This window comes from Myotis brandtii, unplaced genomic scaffold, assembly GCF_000412655.1.
Source record: "Myotis brandtii unplaced genomic scaffold, ASM41265v1 scaffold196, whole genome shotgun sequence".
NCBI lineage: Eukaryota > Metazoa > Chordata > Mammalia > Chiroptera > Vespertilionidae > Myotis > Myotis brandtii.
The window spans coordinates 2343391-2363485 of NW_005357311.1; the positions used below are offsets into that span (position 1 = coordinate 2343391).

The 20095-nt window shown below is 39.4% G+C and overlaps 1 protein-coding gene across 1 annotated transcript in view; it reads left to right on the top strand.

Moving 5' to 3' along the window:
- The window catches only part of BICC1 (BicC family RNA binding protein 1), a 238432-nt gene that overhangs the window by 198034 nt on the left and 20303 nt on the right, over positions 1-20095 (top strand). Inside the window, exons 4-10 of the mRNA XM_014538709.1 lie at positions 8096-8175; positions 9955-10113; positions 12183-12236; positions 12667-12861; positions 13996-14247; positions 16628-16759; positions 19101-19287. Of these exons, the coding sequence (XP_014394195.1) occupies positions 8096-8175; positions 9955-10113; positions 12183-12236; positions 12667-12861; positions 13996-14247; positions 16628-16759; positions 19101-19287 (1059 nt within the window). The remainder of the gene's footprint in view (positions 1-8095; positions 8176-9954; positions 10114-12182; positions 12237-12666; positions 12862-13995; positions 14248-16627; positions 16760-19100; positions 19288-20095) is intronic.

Here is a 20095-nt window from a genome sequence, read left to right on the forward strand (position 1 = left end):
CTACGTGATCCAAGCCGGCCAGTGCCTTGGAGATGTCTGGGACTTTTGCTGAGACTTGATATACCAGTATATTGGCGGCTTGACAAAATCCTTACCCCAGAGCCAGTCTTCCTTATGTATAAAAAATGGTCATTTCCACTTTGAAACTGCTTGCCAGCTGTGGACGTATTCACAGTGATTCCAGGGATCTCGATGGAGGTTGGGGGTGAACACTGACCACTCCCAACAGTGTTGATGGACCCAGCCCCAGCCATGTCCTTGGTTAGACAGTTTTCAGGTCTAAGACTCCTTAAGAACGTGAAATAAAAGTGAGAAGAGCTCTGAGTCAGGAGAAAGTGAATTCTGTGCACCGGTCTCTTCTGAGGAATTTAAGGCCAGTTTGACAGGTTTGTTTATGTGCATAAAGCCATCCCCAGTTTCAGGTCATGACATGGAACTTCTCCCCATGAGCAAAAGTGCAGCTCTAATATGATGTCGTTTATTTGTGGGCTTTGTGGGTGGGAGGAGTTGGGTTAGTCCAACAAAGAATTTGCTGCTGTTTTTTCTCTCTCCAGGAGGACGTGCTGAGAATGAAAGCATTACTTAGAATTTGGGGCATTGACTCTTTCGCTCAGCAGCACTCAGTCATGGAGACAGGAACGTAGCTACGAACAGATGATTGGTGAAATACTGAAGGCTTAAATTCATCGTGTGGCAATAGGGCATTACTTTCTACAGCGTGATAAATACAATGAAATGGTTGACACGGCTTTTTCCATAGAATTTGCTGTGGGAAAGGCATGAACTGGGAAGGAGGTTTAAGCTTGGGAAGAGGAGGAAAGGCAACACAATATTTACCAACATTTCCAGGAATGGGATGTTTTAAGGATGGGAAAGTAGAGAGTAGACACCAGGGTACCAAGAGATAATCTTTCATACCCACAACTAAAACTTCACTTAAGCTCTTGTGAACATCTCAACTATTTTTACTGAAAATAGGGTTTTTAGCATGTGTTCTTATGAAAACAGTTGTTGGCTTAGCAAGTCCTTATGAATATATGAAAGATTAAAAACCTTTTTGCTCAGAGGTCTAGCTCTTTTTCAGTGTCTACATATAAAACACCCATTTCATACCCTTGTCCACACCCAGGTCCACAGCTTCTCATTACTCAGTGAAGGCTGGATTGCGTCTGGTGTTCCTCTCTTTCACGGAGATGTAAGAAGATTGATGGGTCAGAAATGTAAAACTCTAGATGGCTATTTGAAACTTCTCTGTATTTTTATAGAAGTAATAAGATCAAAGTATTTACAGTCAAATCTCTTGGGAAGTGCCCACTGATTTCCGTCTCTTCCCTCTACTAGCTATATCCCAAAATAGGGGAGCTGGCAGTCCATTCAGCAATAGTTTACTGAGTATCTGCTATTTGTTTGGCACTGTGGGAGTTACAGAACTAATCAAGACAGTCTTATATTCAGGGAGTGTGAGGGTTGATCATAAAGCAGTGAATATTATTTTTATTTTTTAAAGATGTTTTCATTGATTTTTTTAGAGAGAGAGGAAGGAAGAATAGAGAGATAGAAACCTCGATGTGAGAGAAACATCTATCAGCTGCCTCCTGCACACCCCCTACTGGGGATCGAGCCTGCAACTTGGGCATGTGCCCTGACTGGGAATTAAACAGGTGACCTATTGGTTCATAGGTAGATTGCTCAACCACTGAGCCACACTGGCCAGGCTTATTTTTAGAGCAAATGTCTCAAAACTTTCATGCCCAAATTGGAGTTGTCTTTCAAAGCAGTAAATTTGGGGGAGGGGGAGACTATACACTTATTGCCTATTTTTCTGTCATTTTCCAACAGTCTTCATAGCTGACATTTTCCTTGTTTTCATGATTATTCATATGGTTAATACTTTGATTATTCTTTTCTCCATCAAGTATTTCCATAATGAGTCTGAATGAAACCTTAGTCCCCTGTGGTATCACACGGGCATGCTTGAACTGGAAGCTGTAACACTCAGAAAGCCGGGAACTGTGTTTCAGGATTTGAGATGAGCACATTAGGGTCAGTGTAGAATAAGAGCTCACATCCTGTAGATATTTTTTAAGCAAGGCCAAAAGAGGGGTGAAAAATACACTTTGCAATCTAACTCAGGATTTTGTCAGGTTTGTTTTTCTCTGTACTTATGAGACTTGATTATCTAAAGAACCATTTTCCCAACAAATGCTGCCTTGGGTCTGGAGCCAGTTTGAAGTCACTATGTCTCTATTTGTAACGCTGAATGATTTAAAATTTTGGTCACTAGATGGTGCTCTTTCACTTTGAAATAAAATGTTATTTAAAAAATTTTTTTATTGAATTTATTGAGGTGGTGGTTCATAAAATTACATAGGTTTCAGGTGTACAATTCTATAATACATCATCTGTATGTTGTATTGGGTGTTCTCCATCCCAAGTCAAGTCTCCTTCCATCTCCATTTATCCCCACTTTACCCTCTTCTACATTCCTCACCTTCCCTTTCCCTCTGGTAATCAACATACTGCTTGTTGTCTGTGCCTGTGAGGTTTTTTTCCTTTGCTGAAGTCCTTCACCGTTTTCACCCAGGCCCCCAAACCCCCTCCGCTCTGACAGTTGCAGTCTGTCCTCTGTATCTATGTTTTTGTTTTGTCTGTTAGTTTGTTTTGTTCATTAGATTAATACTCTCTAGATCCAGCCATGCTGTCATAAAAGGTAAGACCTCCTTCTTTTTTTATGGCTGAGTGGTATTCCATTGTGTAAATGTACTACAGCTTTTTTACCCGTTCATTTACTGATGGGCACTTGGGCTGCTTCTAAATCTTGGCTTTTATAAATAACACTTCAGTAAGCATAGGGTTGCATATATTCTTTCAAATTCGTGTTTTGGGTTTTTCGGGATAAATTCTCAGAAGTGGAATCACCGGGTCACAAGGCAGTTCCATTTTAAATTTTTTGAGGTATCTCCATACTGCTTTCCACTGTGGTTACACCAATCTGCATTTCCAGCAACAGTGCATCCTTGTATTTCTCTGATTATTAATGATGTTGAGCATCTTTTCATATGTCTATCAGCCATTTGTATGTCCTCTATGGAGAAGTGTCTATTCAGGCCCGTTGCCCATTTTTTAATTGGATTGTTTGTTTTCTTGGTGTTGACTTATATGAGTTCTTTATAAATTTTGGATATTAATCCCTTATCAGTTGTATCATTGGCAAATATGTTCTCCCATTCAGTGAGTTGTCTTTTCATTTTGTTGATGGTTTTCTTTGCTGTGCAAAAACTTTTTAGTTTGATGAAGTCCCATTTGTTTATTTTTTCTTTTGTTTCCCTTGCCCAGGGAGATATATCAGAAAAAATATTGCTAAGAGAGATGTCTGAGATTTTACTGCCCATGTTTTCTTCTAGGATTTTTATGGTTTCAGTTCTAACATTTAAGTTTTTAATCCATTTTGAGTTTATTCTTATGTATGGTGTAAAAAGGTGGTCTAGTTTCATTTTTTTTTGCACATATCTGTCCTGTTTTCCCAACAACATTTATTGAATAGACTCTTTACCCCATTGTATGTTTTTGCCTCCTTTGTCAAATATTAATTGACCATAAAGGTGGGATTTTGGGGGGCTCTCTATGCTGTTTCGTTGATCTGTATATCTGTTTTCATGCCAATACCATGCTGTTTTGATTAATATGGCCTTGCAGTATAGTTCAATATCAGGTAGTATGATTCCTCCAACTTTGTTCTTCTTTCTCAAGATTGCTTTGGCTATTTGGAGTCTTTTGTAGTTCCATATAAATTTTTGGAATATTCTAGTTCTGTGAAATATGCCATTGACATCTTGGTAGGAATTGCGTTGAATCTGTAGTTTGGTTTGGGTAGAATACACCTTTTAATGATGTTAATTCTTACTATCTGTTAACACAGTTTATGCTTCTACTTATTTGTATCTTCTTCAATTTCTTTCTTCAGTGTCTTGTAATTTTCCAAGTCAGGTCTTTTACATCCTTGGTTAAAGTTATTCCTAGTTTGTTTGTTTTGTTTTTTTAATGCAATTGTAAATGGGATTGTTTTCTTAGTTTCCATTTTTGATAGTTCATTATTGGTGTATAAAAATGCAACTGATTTCTGGGTATTTATCTTGTGTCCTGCTACTTTGTGGAATTTATCAGTTCTGGTAGATTTTTTTGGTGGAAACTTTAGGGTTCTCTATATACAGTATCATGTCATCTGCAAATAATGACAGTTTTGCTTCTTTCTTTCCAATTTGGATGTCTTCTATTTCTTTTTCTTTGTCTGATTGTTGTAGCTAGGACTTCCGGTACTATGTTGAATAAGAGTGGTGAAAGTGGACATCCTTGTCTTGTTCCTGACCTTAAGGGAAATGCTTGTAGTTTTTGCCCATTGAGTATGATGTCGGCTCTGGTTTTGTCATATTATGTTGAGGTATGTTCCCTCTATTCGCACTTTATCCTAAATGGGTACTGGATTTTATCAAATGCTTTTTGTGCATCTGTTGACATGATCTTGTAGTTTTTATCCTTAGTTTTGTTTATGTGGTGTATAACATTTATTGATTTATGGATATTATATCCACCTTACATTCCTGGAATGAATCCCACTTGATCATGGTGTATGATCTTTTTAATGTATTGCTGGATCTGATTTGCTAATATTTTGTTGAGAATTTTAGCATACATTGGATAGTAATTTTATTTCTTTGTTGTGTCTTTATCTGGTTTTGGAATTAGGATAATGTTGGCCTTGTAAAATAAGCTTGGAAGTCTTTCCTCCTCTTGATTTTTTGGAATAGTTTGAGAAGGATAGGTGTTATTTCCTCTTTGAATGTTTGGTAAAATTTACCTGTAAAGCCATCCAGTCCACGACTTTTGTTTGTTGGGAGTATTTGATTACTGCTTCAATTTCACTAGTTGTAGTCTGTCTATTCAGATTCTCTGATTCTTCCTGATTCAGATTTGGAAAATTGTATGTTTCTAGGAATTTATCTATTTCATGCAAGTTGTCCTATTTGTTGACATATAGTTGTTGGTAATATTTTCTCATAATCCTTTGTGTTTCTTTGCTGTCAGTTGTTATTTTCTTCTTTGATTTCTGATTTTACTTATTTGGGCTCGCTCTCTCTCTCTCTCTCTCTCTCTCACAGCTTGGTTGAAGGTTTGTCAATCTTGTTTATATTTTCAAAGAACCAGCTCTTAATTTTATTGATATTTATTTGTTTATTATTTATTTATTGATTGATTGATTGATTGATTGATTGATTGTCTGTGTCTCTAGCAGATTCCAATCCCTCCCTGGCAGACAGAATCCCTGCTGATTTTCACAGCCATATGCTATGTGGACACGTCTTCCCAGCTTTGATGCTCAGGGCTGCGGAGCCTGGCTTGAGGTTGAGATCCCATGCTCCTTAGGTAGAACCTTTGCAACTGAGATATCCCTTTGGAGTCTTGGCCATTGCCCGTGGGAGCAGGGCCAGCTCTTTTCATGGCTCTGCCCTTCCTACCAGTCTGATGTGGCTTCTTCTGTAGATCCTTGGTTATAGTACTTCTGTTCAGCTAGCTTTTAATTGGTTTTTCAGGTTTATTGCTCAATATTTTAGTCGTAATTCTAGTTTGGTCCTGGGTATAGTGAGTGTAACTTCCACCTACTCCACCGCCATATTGGATCTCTAAAATGTATTTTCTACTGAGGCTTTTCTTTTCTGTTTTCTTTATCGTTCCGTTGGTGCAGAGATGGTGGGAAATCAAATTCTTAAATTGAATCTGAGTTTCTTTTCCCTCTACAGCTGCCTAGGAATTTTAATGTGATTATTCAGCCCGTAAACAAATGGGTTTTCAAGTTACCATACCATATATATATATTTGGTCCATATGTAAGAGACTTCAGTTACATTTTCTATATTGTTTAATCTGTTGTGCCCTTATTTGTTGTAAAAATCACTTGGGAAACCAACACGATGCTGATTGCTGGGGTCCTGGAGGCCCGGGAACCTATATTTTAGCAAGGGCTACACGTCTGGTGAGCAAGCATGTTTTGAGAAGCAGCTGGTTCTTGCCCTGTAGTAGTGAGCACTTTCAGTAGAGAGCAGCATCACAGTCAGCCTAGTCAATGTGAAGTTGAAGAAGTTGAGGCCAAAATTTTGAATGCAGACAGCTCTTTACTGAAATATTACCTAGAAGAGTTATAATGGATATACTAAGAACTATTGAAGAAAATGCTCTGTTTGTTTACATAAGTGTGTGAAAGTTGGTGGAGAGTCTTCACAGAGAAAACACCTCCCTGTTAGGGTGCATTCAGGATGAACACAAGACCATGATGCCTTCTGTGGAGGCTCTCCCGTGTGATGGCTGGACATTCATCCTGTCAGACTTTTAAGCCCCTGCCTTAGAATACCTCACACTTAAACATTTTAGAGAGTTTTAACCAGTCTTAAGGTCTTTGATCTTTACACTGTCCCTTTGACAGAGCAAGTGTCAGAGGAGGGATTCAAGGAAGGATAAGGAGCTGTGCCCAAGGCCAAGAGCAGCCACCAGGGGACTCAGTCTGGTGGGGATAGATGGAGATAGATGGTGGGGAGTGGGGTTGACGGCACTGACTTTAACTGAAGCACAGCTGCTGGGATGTCTCTCCAGGAAGCTAGATGCATCCTGACCACTGAAGCTATTGCTCTGTCCTGGTCCTAAGAGCGGGTAGCCTTAGAAAATATTTTCTCCTCCCATTCTTCTCGCTCTCTTGCTTTCTCGCTCTCCAGTAGCTCAGTTGCACTTGTAAATATGATGTGCTGATAATGCCATTGCTTTTCAAATGGACTGTGGGATGGGGATGGCTGACTCACAGTATGAGGGCAATATGTGTAATTTGATTAAAATTCCCACCTGGTGACTCCAACCTCTTATCCTAGAGAATTGATGGTTTAGAAGGAGTCGGGCAGAATTGCTTGTTAGTTGTGAAGGATGCTCGGCCAACATTTTCTGATGCTGCCCCAACCTGAGGTGAAGTACAGTATAGGAAGGACTTGGCAGTCAATATGATTGGCATCATTAATGATTGTGATGATGATGATAAATCATCTGTTATTCAGCTGTATCACTAAGCTAGTGGTGTAGAATTTTTGGCTGATCCCAGAATGGTCTTGGTTTCTGTCAGACTAACCTGTGAGGTATGAAAGCACCTAGATTGCTGGGGAGACTTGAGAACCTGATTAAAGGGAGAACTGCAGAGGCATGTCCAGTCCTGAGCTTTGCTCTGAGTCTCCCTCCACTGGAAGATCCCAGTGTGGCTTCTGCCTCACCTCCTCTAAGCCTTTACTCAGACCTCACTTTCTCAGAGGCTGATGCCCTTACCCCCCGTCCCACAGCTGTACTCCTGATCCTCTTGTCTTTTCCCCCTCATAACAGTTATGTTCTAATATACTAGATAATTTGTTCATTTGATTCATGTTTGTCTCCTTGCACAGGACTGTAAACTTCATGTGGACAGAGGTTGTTTTTCTTCCTTGATAAATCCCCATCCCTAAAATAATGCCATAGTACAGAACAGAGGTTCAGAAATTATATGCTGAATGAATGAATGCTTTCCAATATAACATTCCATGGCAGTAATAAACAATAGGTATAACATATATTAGTCACTTACTACTGATTCTGAATAAATATTAAATATTCCTGAATGGAGATTAAGTCATCCCCCTTTCCCCTCCCCCCCATTAACAGTAGTTTCCTCTGTAAACAACCTCACAGAGAAAGCTCTGGTGTAGATGAAATGAGTTAATGCACTTAAAGCGTTAGAATGGCCTGGAGTGTAGCAAGGGGTCAGTTAATAATTGGAGTTGGTAGACTCGTTTGTTTAAAATATAATTATATGGTATACTTATTTTTCAATTAAACCTAAAGTTAAATGGTTTAAGAAGGAAAAGAGCCATAGATGAATACACAATTTGGGTATTTTTTTACATTCTTGTCTTTATTACAGTGACAACACACTTAGATTGACAAATAATTGAATTTATTATGGAATCTCTTATAATGTAACATCAATTTTAAAACAGCTTGGGGGTTTCACATGAGCCTTTTTTTTTTCTTATAGATCCCCATATTAAGGTTTCTGGAAAGAAAGAAGATGTTAAGGAAGCCAAGGAAATGATCATGTCTGTCTTAGACACAAAAGTAAGTGAATGTTAAGGACACTCAGATGTCAGAACCTTGTCTCTGCAAGGGCTGCTTCATGCTGTTATGAAAGAACCATTTGGAGAAGAAAAACCAGGAGAAAGTAATGGTGGGTTTTAAAATAAGCACGTGTGATTCTTCAGTGGATGTAAAGTTCTGTTTAAAATCTGAATAGAGTCTTTCTTGCTGGCTGAGTAATGGAATAATATTATATCTACACATGTGTATAGATACACACATGTGTATGTATGTGTGCAAATGTATATATGTGCATATGTATGTAGTATGTATATGCCATCTTCAGAAATATGATTTTCATAGGACAAGTAATGAAGGTTGTATTAGCATGTTTGCCTTTATGATGCCAGTAGAAAACCAAAATGATCTTTTGTATAGCTCTGTGTGTGATGGCATAAAACTGACACTTTATCTTGTCCATTCTTTCTCTGAAAGTGTATGTACGCAGATAATAGGGAAATTTAAGTATTTAAAAATGTACACTCGTGTATTTAATTTTAATAAACACTTTAAATCACTTACCTTGATAAGCACTTTAAAAATACTAATTTTTTAATTCTTATAACTTAGCAAAGAGATATTAGGGAATTTAACCAGGATCCAAGAGCTGATAAGTGAGGAAGGAGGTGGGATTTAAATCTGGTTCTTAACCATTCACTATTTTACCACCTGTTGTTTTATTGAAATGGTTTCTGATCTCTTCCTCTTTCTTTCTTTTCTTGTTCTTTTGTTGTTGTTGTTTTTACTTTAAAGAATTTTTACCTTATAATTATTAGCTATTTTAGAATTTTCACCAAAGAAGAATATCTTCCTGTATTTCAAAGATTAAACCAAAAGAACTAACTTTAAAAACCAAAGTATTGGATGGATATGTTTAAAATTTAAGAATTGAGAAGATGTAAAACTGTTGAAATTTTTGACTTTTAAATTTTGCTTCCTAAGGACTGAAGAATTTCAGGGAAATTCTTGTAAATGAGTAAAGATTTCATGTCAGTCTTTATAATTTTATAACATTAAATTTCCCCAAATTCAATACATGAATACCAACCAGACCATAATTATTATGTCTTAGAATTTTACATTTTGCTTTAATATAACTAATCTCATACTTTGTATTGTTTACTTAAGCCATTTTGCTGTTAAAGATAATTTTGTGGCTTTGTGGTCTCTTCCTCACTCTTACTCCCAGCAGAGAATAATAAGTCTACTTTGTAAAGTTTGACACAGTAATATAGAAGTCGTGAAAATGCTTGTAAATACTTCTTTATTTAGTTTAAATCACTTTTATTTTTAATCTCTAGTTTCCTATTGCCTTAGTTCTGCAGTCCTACTAACATATATGTGTGTGCATAAATATAGTCCTATTAATATATATGTGTATATATAGTCAGTCTTGTAAATGTGTTTTCAACTGGTTTTAGTTTTTTGAATTAAGTATTTCATGAATAATGTCTATTAAAGAAAGAATGAGTTATTTGTAATTGTAGCTGATTTTATTTAAAGGCTGCTTTCCAAAAGATTATCTTGGTAAAGAGTATATCTTTCTATTTCTTCTGACAAATTTGTCTTAAAATACAAATTTCTTTTTTATAGCCAAAGAGAAAGAAAGTAAACATTTACAGATTAAGTTGATTTTGTTAAGAAATCTGTATGCTCTGCCATGGCTCACTTTTTGTTAAAATTATTCCCTTGAGAGGAGGGATGTTTTAGGAAGTTGTTCCTTTTTTACGCATCAAGAAATAATACGTTATTTCCACATAGAGCAATCGGGTCACCTTGAAGATGGACGTTTCGCATACAGAACATTCCCATGTAATCGGCAAAGGTGGCAACAACATTAAAAAGGTGATGGAAGAAACAGGATGCCACATCCACTTTCCAGATTCCAACAGGAATAACCAAGCAGAAAAAAGCAACCAGGTGCTTTGTCTTTCTCATGAATTTTTATGTAACAAATTTTACAGCCTCAGTTTTCCATATGCATATCTTTTTTGGGAGATGAGAGCAAAAAAAATAATCATGGAGATGGCATGTAGTATAGATTGTATGACCCTGTGGAAGGACATGGAAAGGGCTTTGCTTTTTTGGAAGGGATGAGTTATAGGTAGGCCTTAAACTCTTGATCTCTGAATGGTTGGTAGAAGAGACAGGGGAGGGAATGATGGCAACATACAATAAAGCCCTAAGGAAGGGCTCAGAGAGATGTGAATTAGGAAAGGACCTAAGATATGCCTCACCCAGGCACCCATCCATGCTGGGATTCTGTCTGCAGCATCCCTCCCATGGTCCTCCAGGCTACATACATAATTATGCCTTTCTCTTTTAAAGAAAATATTTTAAATTACAGTTGACATACACTATTATATTAGTTTCAAGTGTACAAGCCAATGATTAGACATTAATGTAACTTACAAAGTGATCACCCCGATAAATCTAGTACCCATCTGACATCGTACACAATTATTACAACACTAGAGGCCCGGTGCACAAATTCATGCATGGGTGGGGCCCCTCTGGGTGGCCTGCAGGGATCAGGCTGAAACCCGTAGTCCAACGATGCCACTCCCGCTCATCCTGGCCCCACTGTGCCTGCCACCGGCTCGTGCCCAATCAGTCCCGATAGGGAGAGGCTCGCGCTGCCGTAGCAGCACTTGCCAGCTGTCAGCCCTGTGTCTGGTGCTGTCCCGAGGGGAGTGGCCTGCAGGATCAGGCTGAAACCAGCTCTCCGACATCCCCAAGGGGTCCCAGATTGTAAGAGGGTGCAGGCCAGGCTGAGGGACCCCACCGGTGCACAAGGGACCATAGGAGGGCATGTCTGGCCCTGTCTCGCCCAGTCCCAATCAGGGGCCAATCAGGGCCAGCTGGGGAGGGACCACAGGAGGGCTCCAGGGCGTGTCTGACCCATCTCACTCAGTCCTGATCTATTGGCCGGACCCCAGCAGCAAGCTAATCTACCGGTCTGCCCCCTGGTGGTCAGTGCACATTATAGCGACTGGTTGATCAGTCGACTGCCCCCTGGTGTAATGTAGAAGTTTTCTCTCTTCTCTGCTAATAACAACACTAGAGACTGTGTCAGCCACAAAGATGAATAAATGGAGACTGATATGACAGTGAGCCACATACATAAGGAACTGGATCGTAAGCCATGATAAAAAGCAAGGGCAGTTTTCAAAATATTTGAAGCTAGTATGGCATAAGCATGCATCCTGAGAGCAGTGTCCTGGGTCCCCCACTCTGACCCTAATAACAAGAGTAATTCTTTAGTGGGTGGATCCTGGGAACATCTAGAGCAGTGGTTCTCAACCTTCCTAATGCCGCGACCCTTTAATACAGTTCCTCATGTTGTGGTGACCCCCAATTTCATTGTTACAAATTGAACATAATTAAAGCATAGTGATTAATCACAAAAAACAATATGTAATTATATATGTGTTTTCCGATGGTCTTAGGCGAACCCTGTGAAAGGGTCGTTCGACCCCCAAAGGGGTCTCGACCCACAGGTTGAGAACACTGGTCTAGAGGATCCCAGGAGAGGGCCAGAGGTGGGTGTTAGAGCAAAAAAAATTTTTTTTTTATCAAACTAGCACGGAAGTAGTTCAGCATCTTGAGAACATAGAGCAGCTGCCTCCTTGCGTATTGATACTCCTCTAGTCTGCAGGGAGTTTAAACAGACGGGAGAAAATTCAGGGAACGAGAGGAATTATGAAGGAGGCAGGAAGGCCTCATGGGGGCTGTGAGGTGTCAGGTAAATCCAGGGGGTGATAGAGATCAGTTGACACGTATTACCTGAGCAGATCATTAAAATGCAAATTGTGATTAAGCAGGTCTGCATTGGTGCCCGAGTTCCTTCATTTTTAACAAGCTCCCAGATAACGCTGATGTGGGGGTTTCCTGGAGGACACTTTGAGTAGCAAGGATGTCGATAACCGGAAGAGCAGGCGTGGGCTCAATTAAATTAAATCTGACTCTGTATATCCTTATCTTTGCAGGTTTCCATAGCAGGACAGCCGGCAGGAGTCGAGTCTGCCCGAGTGAGAATTCGGGTAACCATTACTTTCATACCATAAATCACTGTCAGCAACGTTTTCATTATAGAGGATTAAAAATATTATGTATCAATTTATGATGAAATCATGCGCTCAGTCTGAGGGATATAGTGAAAAAGTTGGTTTCATCTATTACAGAAAGTTTCTTTGAAACATTCTGGATTTTACCTGACTTAGTTTTTCTCTGATGATTTTGAAATCAGAGTCCCGAGGAAAATGCCACAGGCAATTCAAGTAACAAAAACTTTCAGGTTTCATAAAAGGCTCCTGTCATTTAAGAAACTTTATATGTCCTACCCAAGTTTACATCTATAATAAAAGAATATGTGTTTAAAATTCCATCTTCAGGAAAGGATGAATGAATTAGACATATTTCTAAATGTGTCTGATAATTTATCTGCTTTGGGTTCTCACAATTTCATTGTAGGAGCTGCTTCCTTTGGTGCTGATGTTTGAGCTGCCGATTGCTGGAATTCTTCAGCCGGTTCCCGATCCTAATTCCCCCTCCATCCAGCACATATCACAAACATACAACATTTCAGTGTCCTTTAAACAGCGCTCCCGAATGTATGGTGCTACTGTCATAGTCCGAGGGTCTCAGAATAACACTAGCGCTGTGAAGGTAAGTGACTGAGCGAATTCCGAACATCATACATGAACAGACTATTCAAGTTTTATTTATTTATTTGCTTAATATATTTTTATTGATTTCAGAAGGGAAGGGGGGTTGGGGAGAGAGAGAGGGAAACATCAGTGATGAGAGAAAATCATTCATCGGCTGCCTCCCCCATGCTCGACTCTGGGAATTGAGCCCACAACCTGGGCATGTGCCCTGACTGGGAATCCAATTGTGACCTCCTGGTTCTTAGTTCAACACCCAGCCGCTGAGCCATGCCAGCCGGGCTCAAGTTTTATTTTTAAAGGATTTTAGACTGGTTTGTTTTCTAGAATTTTCTTTTGTATTACATTCTGGTCTATATGTGTTGTATTTTTCCATAGCTGTTAGAAGTGACTAGAGCCCTGGCCACTGTGGCTCAGTTGGTTGGGTGTCGTCCCAGGCAATGAAAAGTGCCAGTTCGATTCCTGGTCAGGGCACATGCCCGGGTTGTGGGTTTGATCCCCGGTAGGGGGTGTGCAGGAGGTTTCACTCTCATATCGATCTCCCTTTCTCTAAAAAAAAAAAAAAAAGAAAAGAATTTAAAAAAGAAAGAAGTGTGCTCGCTTCGGCAGCACATATACTAAATTTGGAATGATACAGAGAAGATTAGCATGGCCCCTGCACAAGGATGACACACAAATTCGTGAAGCGTTCCATATTTTTAGCATGGATGGAACTGGAGAGCATTATGCTAAGCGAAATACGCCAGTCAGAGAAAGATAAATATCACATGATCTCACTCATTTATGGAATATAATGAACAACATAAACTGATGAACAAACACATCCAGAGACAGAGAAGCATCGATCAGACCGTCAAACCTCAGAGGGAAGGTAGGGGAGGGTGGGGGTTAGGGTGAGAGATCAACCAAAGGACGTGTATGCATGCATATAAGCCTAACCAATGGACCCAGACACCGGGGGGGTGAGGGCATGAATGGGAGGGGGGTGTGGGGGGCAATGGGGCGATAAGGACACATATGTAATAACTTAATCAATAAAGAAAAAAATCAACAACTACAAAAAGAAGTGCACTAGACTCTCCCTGTATGTGGAAAGTCATTTACACGAATATTTCTGTCCCACCTTTTCTCCTAGGAAGGAACTGCCATGCTGTTGGAACATCTTGCCGGGAGCTTGGCGTCTGCTATTCCCGTGAGCACACAGCTCGATATCGCAGCTCAGCATCATCTCTTCATGATGGGTCGAAATGGAAGCAACATCAAACATATCATGCAGAGAACGGGTGCTCAGATCCACTTTCCCGACCCCAGTAATCCACAAAAGAAATCCACCGTCTACCTCCAGGGCACCATTGAGTCTGTCTGTCTTGCAAGGCAATATCTCATGGTAGGTTTAGTGAAATCCAGGTTACTTTTTCTTTATTTTTTACCTCTTTGGGTACAGTGTATACTGTTGACACACCTTGTGCGGTATTTGTGAAAGCACTTTGGAAGCGAGGTCAAGGAAGGAAGCTTCTTGGTAAAAGGAGATAAAGGAGTAAGGTAGGTAATGCCTCACAGGCTGAGTTTCGTTACATTAGTGAGAGATTTTGCTGCAGGACTTTTCCTTTTTAAAACTTAGACTAAATGCAGAAGAGGTTCAAAATGAAATAACTGTATTTTGTGGAGGGTGATTATTTTCATACCACAGATAGTAGTTTGTCGTCTTCATCTGACAAAGTCTTCTATTTAAGCAGAAGAATAAAAATACATTTTAAACATTACCCTCAAAGACATAGATTTTGATAGCATGAAACATTTGAACATTTCCCAATCTCTGATATAATTTTAAAAATTCTGTTTGAGCCAGAATGCATTTGAGTGTCATGCATTGAAGAAAAATAGCAGTTATAGAACTCAGTGTTGCTTCTAACTCCTCCCTATATTCATTTAAAAACCCAGTGTGTAGATTGATGTATAGTTACTAAATGGACTGACATAATGTGGACTCAGATATTTTTATTAAAAACACCGTTGTATTCTTTTGTTAGCACTTGACCTTCAGTGACATTTGAATCAGTAGCTTCAGGAATGGCCTTTGCTATCATTAATTTGCAGACTTCGTTTGTGAGAAACTTTTAGAAAATCTCGTTTTGTCTGGTTGACTTTATTTCTCTGACAGATGAAAACTTGTTATAATCATTAAGGGTTATAATACATAATTTTATGAACTTTATTTTGTTGTGAATGATATTTTTAGCCCAACTTAGTTTAATCAGGCTATTTTGAGTACACTACTAATTACATAGCATATTCATCTCCAGAGATTATTATGCTTATTCTTCATATTTTATTTTTGTCTGCTTTTCAGATTCTTTAGCTATTACTTTGAGTTCAGTAAACTTTTTCAAACATTCTGCACAGTTATGAACTTATATTCATACTTTGGCCATACCTGCCAAAACTATAGGCATGCAATGAGACATATTATTGCACAATATTAAAAGGAGGGAGGGAGAGATACATTAAAAGGACTTAACCTGTATTTCAAATACCATAACCTTTTCTTTATAGCCATGTCCTTACAAAAATCACTTCTACCCACAAGAGAAATGAGACATAGTAATTTCATGTTAGTTCTACTATGTTTCATGATACCTTCTCCCGATACTTATGTACAAAACACGTCACTCATTAGGCTAGCACCGAGCATCCTGTGCATCAGAAAATGTGTGTGACATTTTTCCTGTGCTAGGGGCTAGGGGCCAGGAAGAGAGCATCAGAGAGAAGAACAAGTACCAAACCCTGCAGTGCTCAAAGGGAGGTAGTTCAAAGAAGGGACAATAGTGGCTGTGAACTTGAGAGAGGAGGGAAGGCTTGAGCTGCATCCGAAGAGGAGTAGGCCTTGGGATGGTGAAGAAGCCTTCTGATGAGCGGAGATGCCAGCGTACAGTTTAAAAGATGGCCTGGTCCAGCCTGGAGGAAGGGGCAGGCATGCAGACACAGACCTGCGATTGCACAAACACAGCCAGGCCACAGCTGGAGATCTTAGATGCTGACGCTTGTTTAGACTTCATTCAGGAAACCATGAAGAGCCAGCACTGTCCGTCTTTGAGCGCGGGCACAAGGCGAGTACCCTCGATAGGGCTGAGAGTCCAGTTTCTGGCATCACTGACACTCTGAATCCAGAGAATAGAGGAATTTTCCCAAGTGGAGAATGAATGAAAATTCAGGGCCAAAAACAGACACTTAAGACACATACAATTTTGTCATCCAGAAAATAGTTTCTGCCATTCAACCTTATTTTCCCACAGTCCTCCAAGCTATGTGAAAGTATCTGATTTAGCTTTACTGCTTGAGTTTACTCTTTATTTTTATCTTTTTATAGGTTTCAGGTGTACAATTCTAGAATACATCATCTGTATACTGTATTGGGTGTTCACCACCCCAAATCAAGTCTCCGTCCATCACCAATAGAATATATCATCTGTATCCTGTATTCGGTGTTCACCCCAAATCAAGTCTCTGGCCATCACCATTTGCCCCCCTTCACCCTCTTCTACCTCCCACCACCACCCCCATTTCCCTCCGGTAACCACCATACTGTTGTCTGTGTCTATGAGGGTTTTTGTTGTTGTTTTGTTTTTTCCTTAATCTCTTCACCTTTTTCTCCCATTTTACTTGTTAGATCTGTAAAATACTGCATTATTTGTAGGCATGTTAAATTATTTGATGTTTAAATGAGTAACTTCTTAACCTCCTACACTTTCTATTGTGACTTTTCCTAGGGTTGTCTTCCTCTTGTGTTGATGTTTGATATGAAGGAAGAAATTGAAGTTGACCCACAGTTTATTGCTCAGTTGATGGAACAGCTGGATGTCTTCGTTAGTATTAAACCGAAGCCGAAACAGCCGAGCAAGGTTGGTTTAGAGTCTGGATCCAGAGAACCATGTGTCATATCACATTCTGTTTTATTTGCATATAAGTATGCATTTGCATATTTATGGAACTAAATATTCTATATATGTCATTATATATTATATTTAGGTATTTTATATAAATATAAATTTGTAACAACATTCATTATTGATCACCATTTTCTTTATATGTGTGTTGGTTTTTGGAGCCCATTTTTAGTGACCATTATTTTTCTATAAATATATGAGAAGGAAAGAGAAAACCATTTTAAATTAACTTGCAGGCTGGTAACTTTAAATATTACTAAGCTTCTAGATAGTTGCTATAGCTAAATATTATGTTAATTGCACATCTCAATACAATTACAAAAAAATATTTAGCTTACTTACTATTTGTGAGTCACTGTGCTAGCCCTGGAGATTTAAAGAATAGGTGCCCCATTCTCTTTAATAATAAAATATTTTTAGGAATGAATTATACCCAGTTCAGCCTTCTTGGAACCTCTCCCTTAAGAAGTTGCACAATTTCAATAATTACATGTACAGTAACAAGTTAATGGGATAACTCCGATGATATTGAATGCTAGTAGAAAGTCAGGAAACAGGCATGTTTCTCTATTAACACAGTGCGGACCAGTAGTTTCATTGCTAGCTTTACCCAGTGGCCAGATAAGTTTCTATTGAACGAGTACAAAAAACGTTTTACATAAATGTTAAAGGCACCCTTTAAAATCAAATACCCATTGCATTTTGAAGTTATTTAATACATGTTCTTACAAGCTAATATCTTTTTAAAGTATACTTTTAAAGGCATCCTTTAAAATCAAATACCCATTGCATTTTGAAGTTATTTAATACATGTTCTTACAAGCTAATATCTTTTTAAAGTATACTTTGTAAAACACTGTGTAATACAAAGCGAGAATTCTCGTGGTGCGTCCGCAATGTGTTAATATTGTGCAAATAGGCACAATCACCTTGAAGAGCAATTTTGAGACCATCCGATCACACTAAAAACCCTGAGACCCTGCCCCCAGCAACTCTGCTTCTAGTTACACACTCTGAAGAACCTTCGTACCAGAAATTGAAGGATAAGAATGGTGTTGAATAAAGAAAAGCAAGTTGCATAATGACATGTACTCAATGGTAACATTTAATGTACATCTTTTATAGCAGGTGAAACACCAGTCACGTGTTCTATGTTTAAATTTCTAAACTATAAGTCTTATCATATACTCATAATAGTGTATGTAAAATATATATTAAATACAATTTTGTGTATCTGTAAATGATGTGGTATTCAGTGTCCAGTTCTCTTTCTTCAAAAGAAAACTGTAGATGGAAAGATAGCATTGATTCTGGTGAACTTGCTATAATGCGTTTAATGTGAGAGAGCAGGACCCTAATTTTATGTATTGTGACGCTTCATGCATGCCTGGCTAATTGAGTTTCTGTGGATGCCAGGACTGAGAGAGAGAGGAGACTTTTGAGGACTTGGGCACATAAGATGGACAGACACAAGAATTCCTGGGGTCCAGGAAGAAGTGAGCGGAAGTCAGGGGGAAATACACTGTGGCAGCATCCCAGGGCCATTTAATTATGCCTCCCGGCCCCCTGGTCCCTCCTGCTCTGCTTTCTCAGCCGCCAATTTCCTTTATTGTTCATTGGAGGCTTTCCCCCCTTGGTTTCACATTTCCAATTTTCTAGATGAGTCCATTGAGAAAAAAGATTTATTGTTTAGGAGTTTATTTTAGTATGAGCTTTGCCATAGATATGTCATCAGTGAGGAATAGTGGCACCTCACGGTCTATTAGTTAACTAGTAGACCATAAATGTCAAATGTAAGTGACTATTATTAAGCTGTACATATACTTTAGGGAGACAAGTTTGATTTGTTTTGTAAAAATAAGTAAGGGGGGGGGGAGCTTTAACAGAGACAAGAGGATGTGAAGGAGAACGGGCTCCAGAGAGGGGCCCGCGTTCCAGTCCTCTGGTTGCCCTGCACCGCTGTGCTGTGACGTTGGGTAAATCCTGTCTTCACTGAATATGAATAATAATTTCTACGCCACCATAAGGTTTTGGTGGGAACTGGAATATATGTGCGGCTTCCATCACAAGGCTTAGAACACAGGACACACCCAATAAATAGCAACTAACATGTTAGGTTTTTACCAAAAGGAGGAAACGTGATAAGTGGTTAGAATTTGCAGTTGGTTTTTAAAGCAGCATTAATGAATTTCCTAAGTGGAATTCTTATTACGGTTTTCATTTCCCACCCACCTCCCCAATTCATTGTAGACGACTTGCATGTCACTTTTTTCTTTCCCATTATGTGTTTTCATAGTCTGTGATTGTGAAAAGTGTTGAACGAAATGCCTTAAATATGTATGAAGCAAGGAAATGTCTCCTCGGACTTGAAAGCAGTGGGGTTACCATAGCAACCAGTCCGTCCCCAGCATCGTGCCCCGCCGGCCTGGCCTGTCCCAGCCTGGATATCTTAGCCTCGGCAGGCCTCGGACTCACTGGACTAGGTATACCGTTCATTACTAAAGCACTTCTCAGTTGCTTACCCAGTTCCCTTCCTTTCTGCCGCAGGGGCTACATCTTAAAGGGTATGTTTCTCCCTCGTCAGGCCCTATGTCAGGTGAAAAGCAGCAGAACTCGCATCAATCCATTTTGTTGTTGGCTTTTGTTGTTTTTTTATTGTTAGACTCCGTGGATTTGTTCCCCAGATTCTTCTTATTTTGGCATCAATAATCAACGTCTGACGTTTATTTTCGGCTGTGTTTGTTCTTCTAAATTAAGAATGCCATTGCGAGTGAAGTCAGCAGGCTGACTGTAATTTATGTGTTTGCTCTCCCTTGTATTTGCAATATTGCCACCAGTCCCTGGAGATAAAGATTATCCAGTTTGCCTTTCCAAAAGTAATTGCAAATCTGTATGAGGGGTGTGCAGAGGGGGAGGGGAGAGCAGGCAGACCCCCTCCCCCCTCTTCCCGCCGTGGCTAGACCTGCTTCGTGCAGACACAAAGGAAATCGAGCCTGCGGCCGCCAAGGGCAACAAATGGACCTGCATTCACATCTAAGGCAGCAAATAGGAAGATGAAGGAACATCGTCACTCGGTGCTTCCGTTTTTTAGGATAATAGAGCCAGTCATTTTAATAGCCATGGTGACATTTATTGCCTCATTATGGACTCCCGTCTTACAGGCTGAAGTTAGTGGCTGTATTAAATCAGGCTAGTTTCACTTCTTATACATTTTCTCAGTAGCCTTTATATGAAAAGTTAAAGCACTAACCCTAGCAAACCCATTCAGTGTTGATTTGAGACCGAAAACAT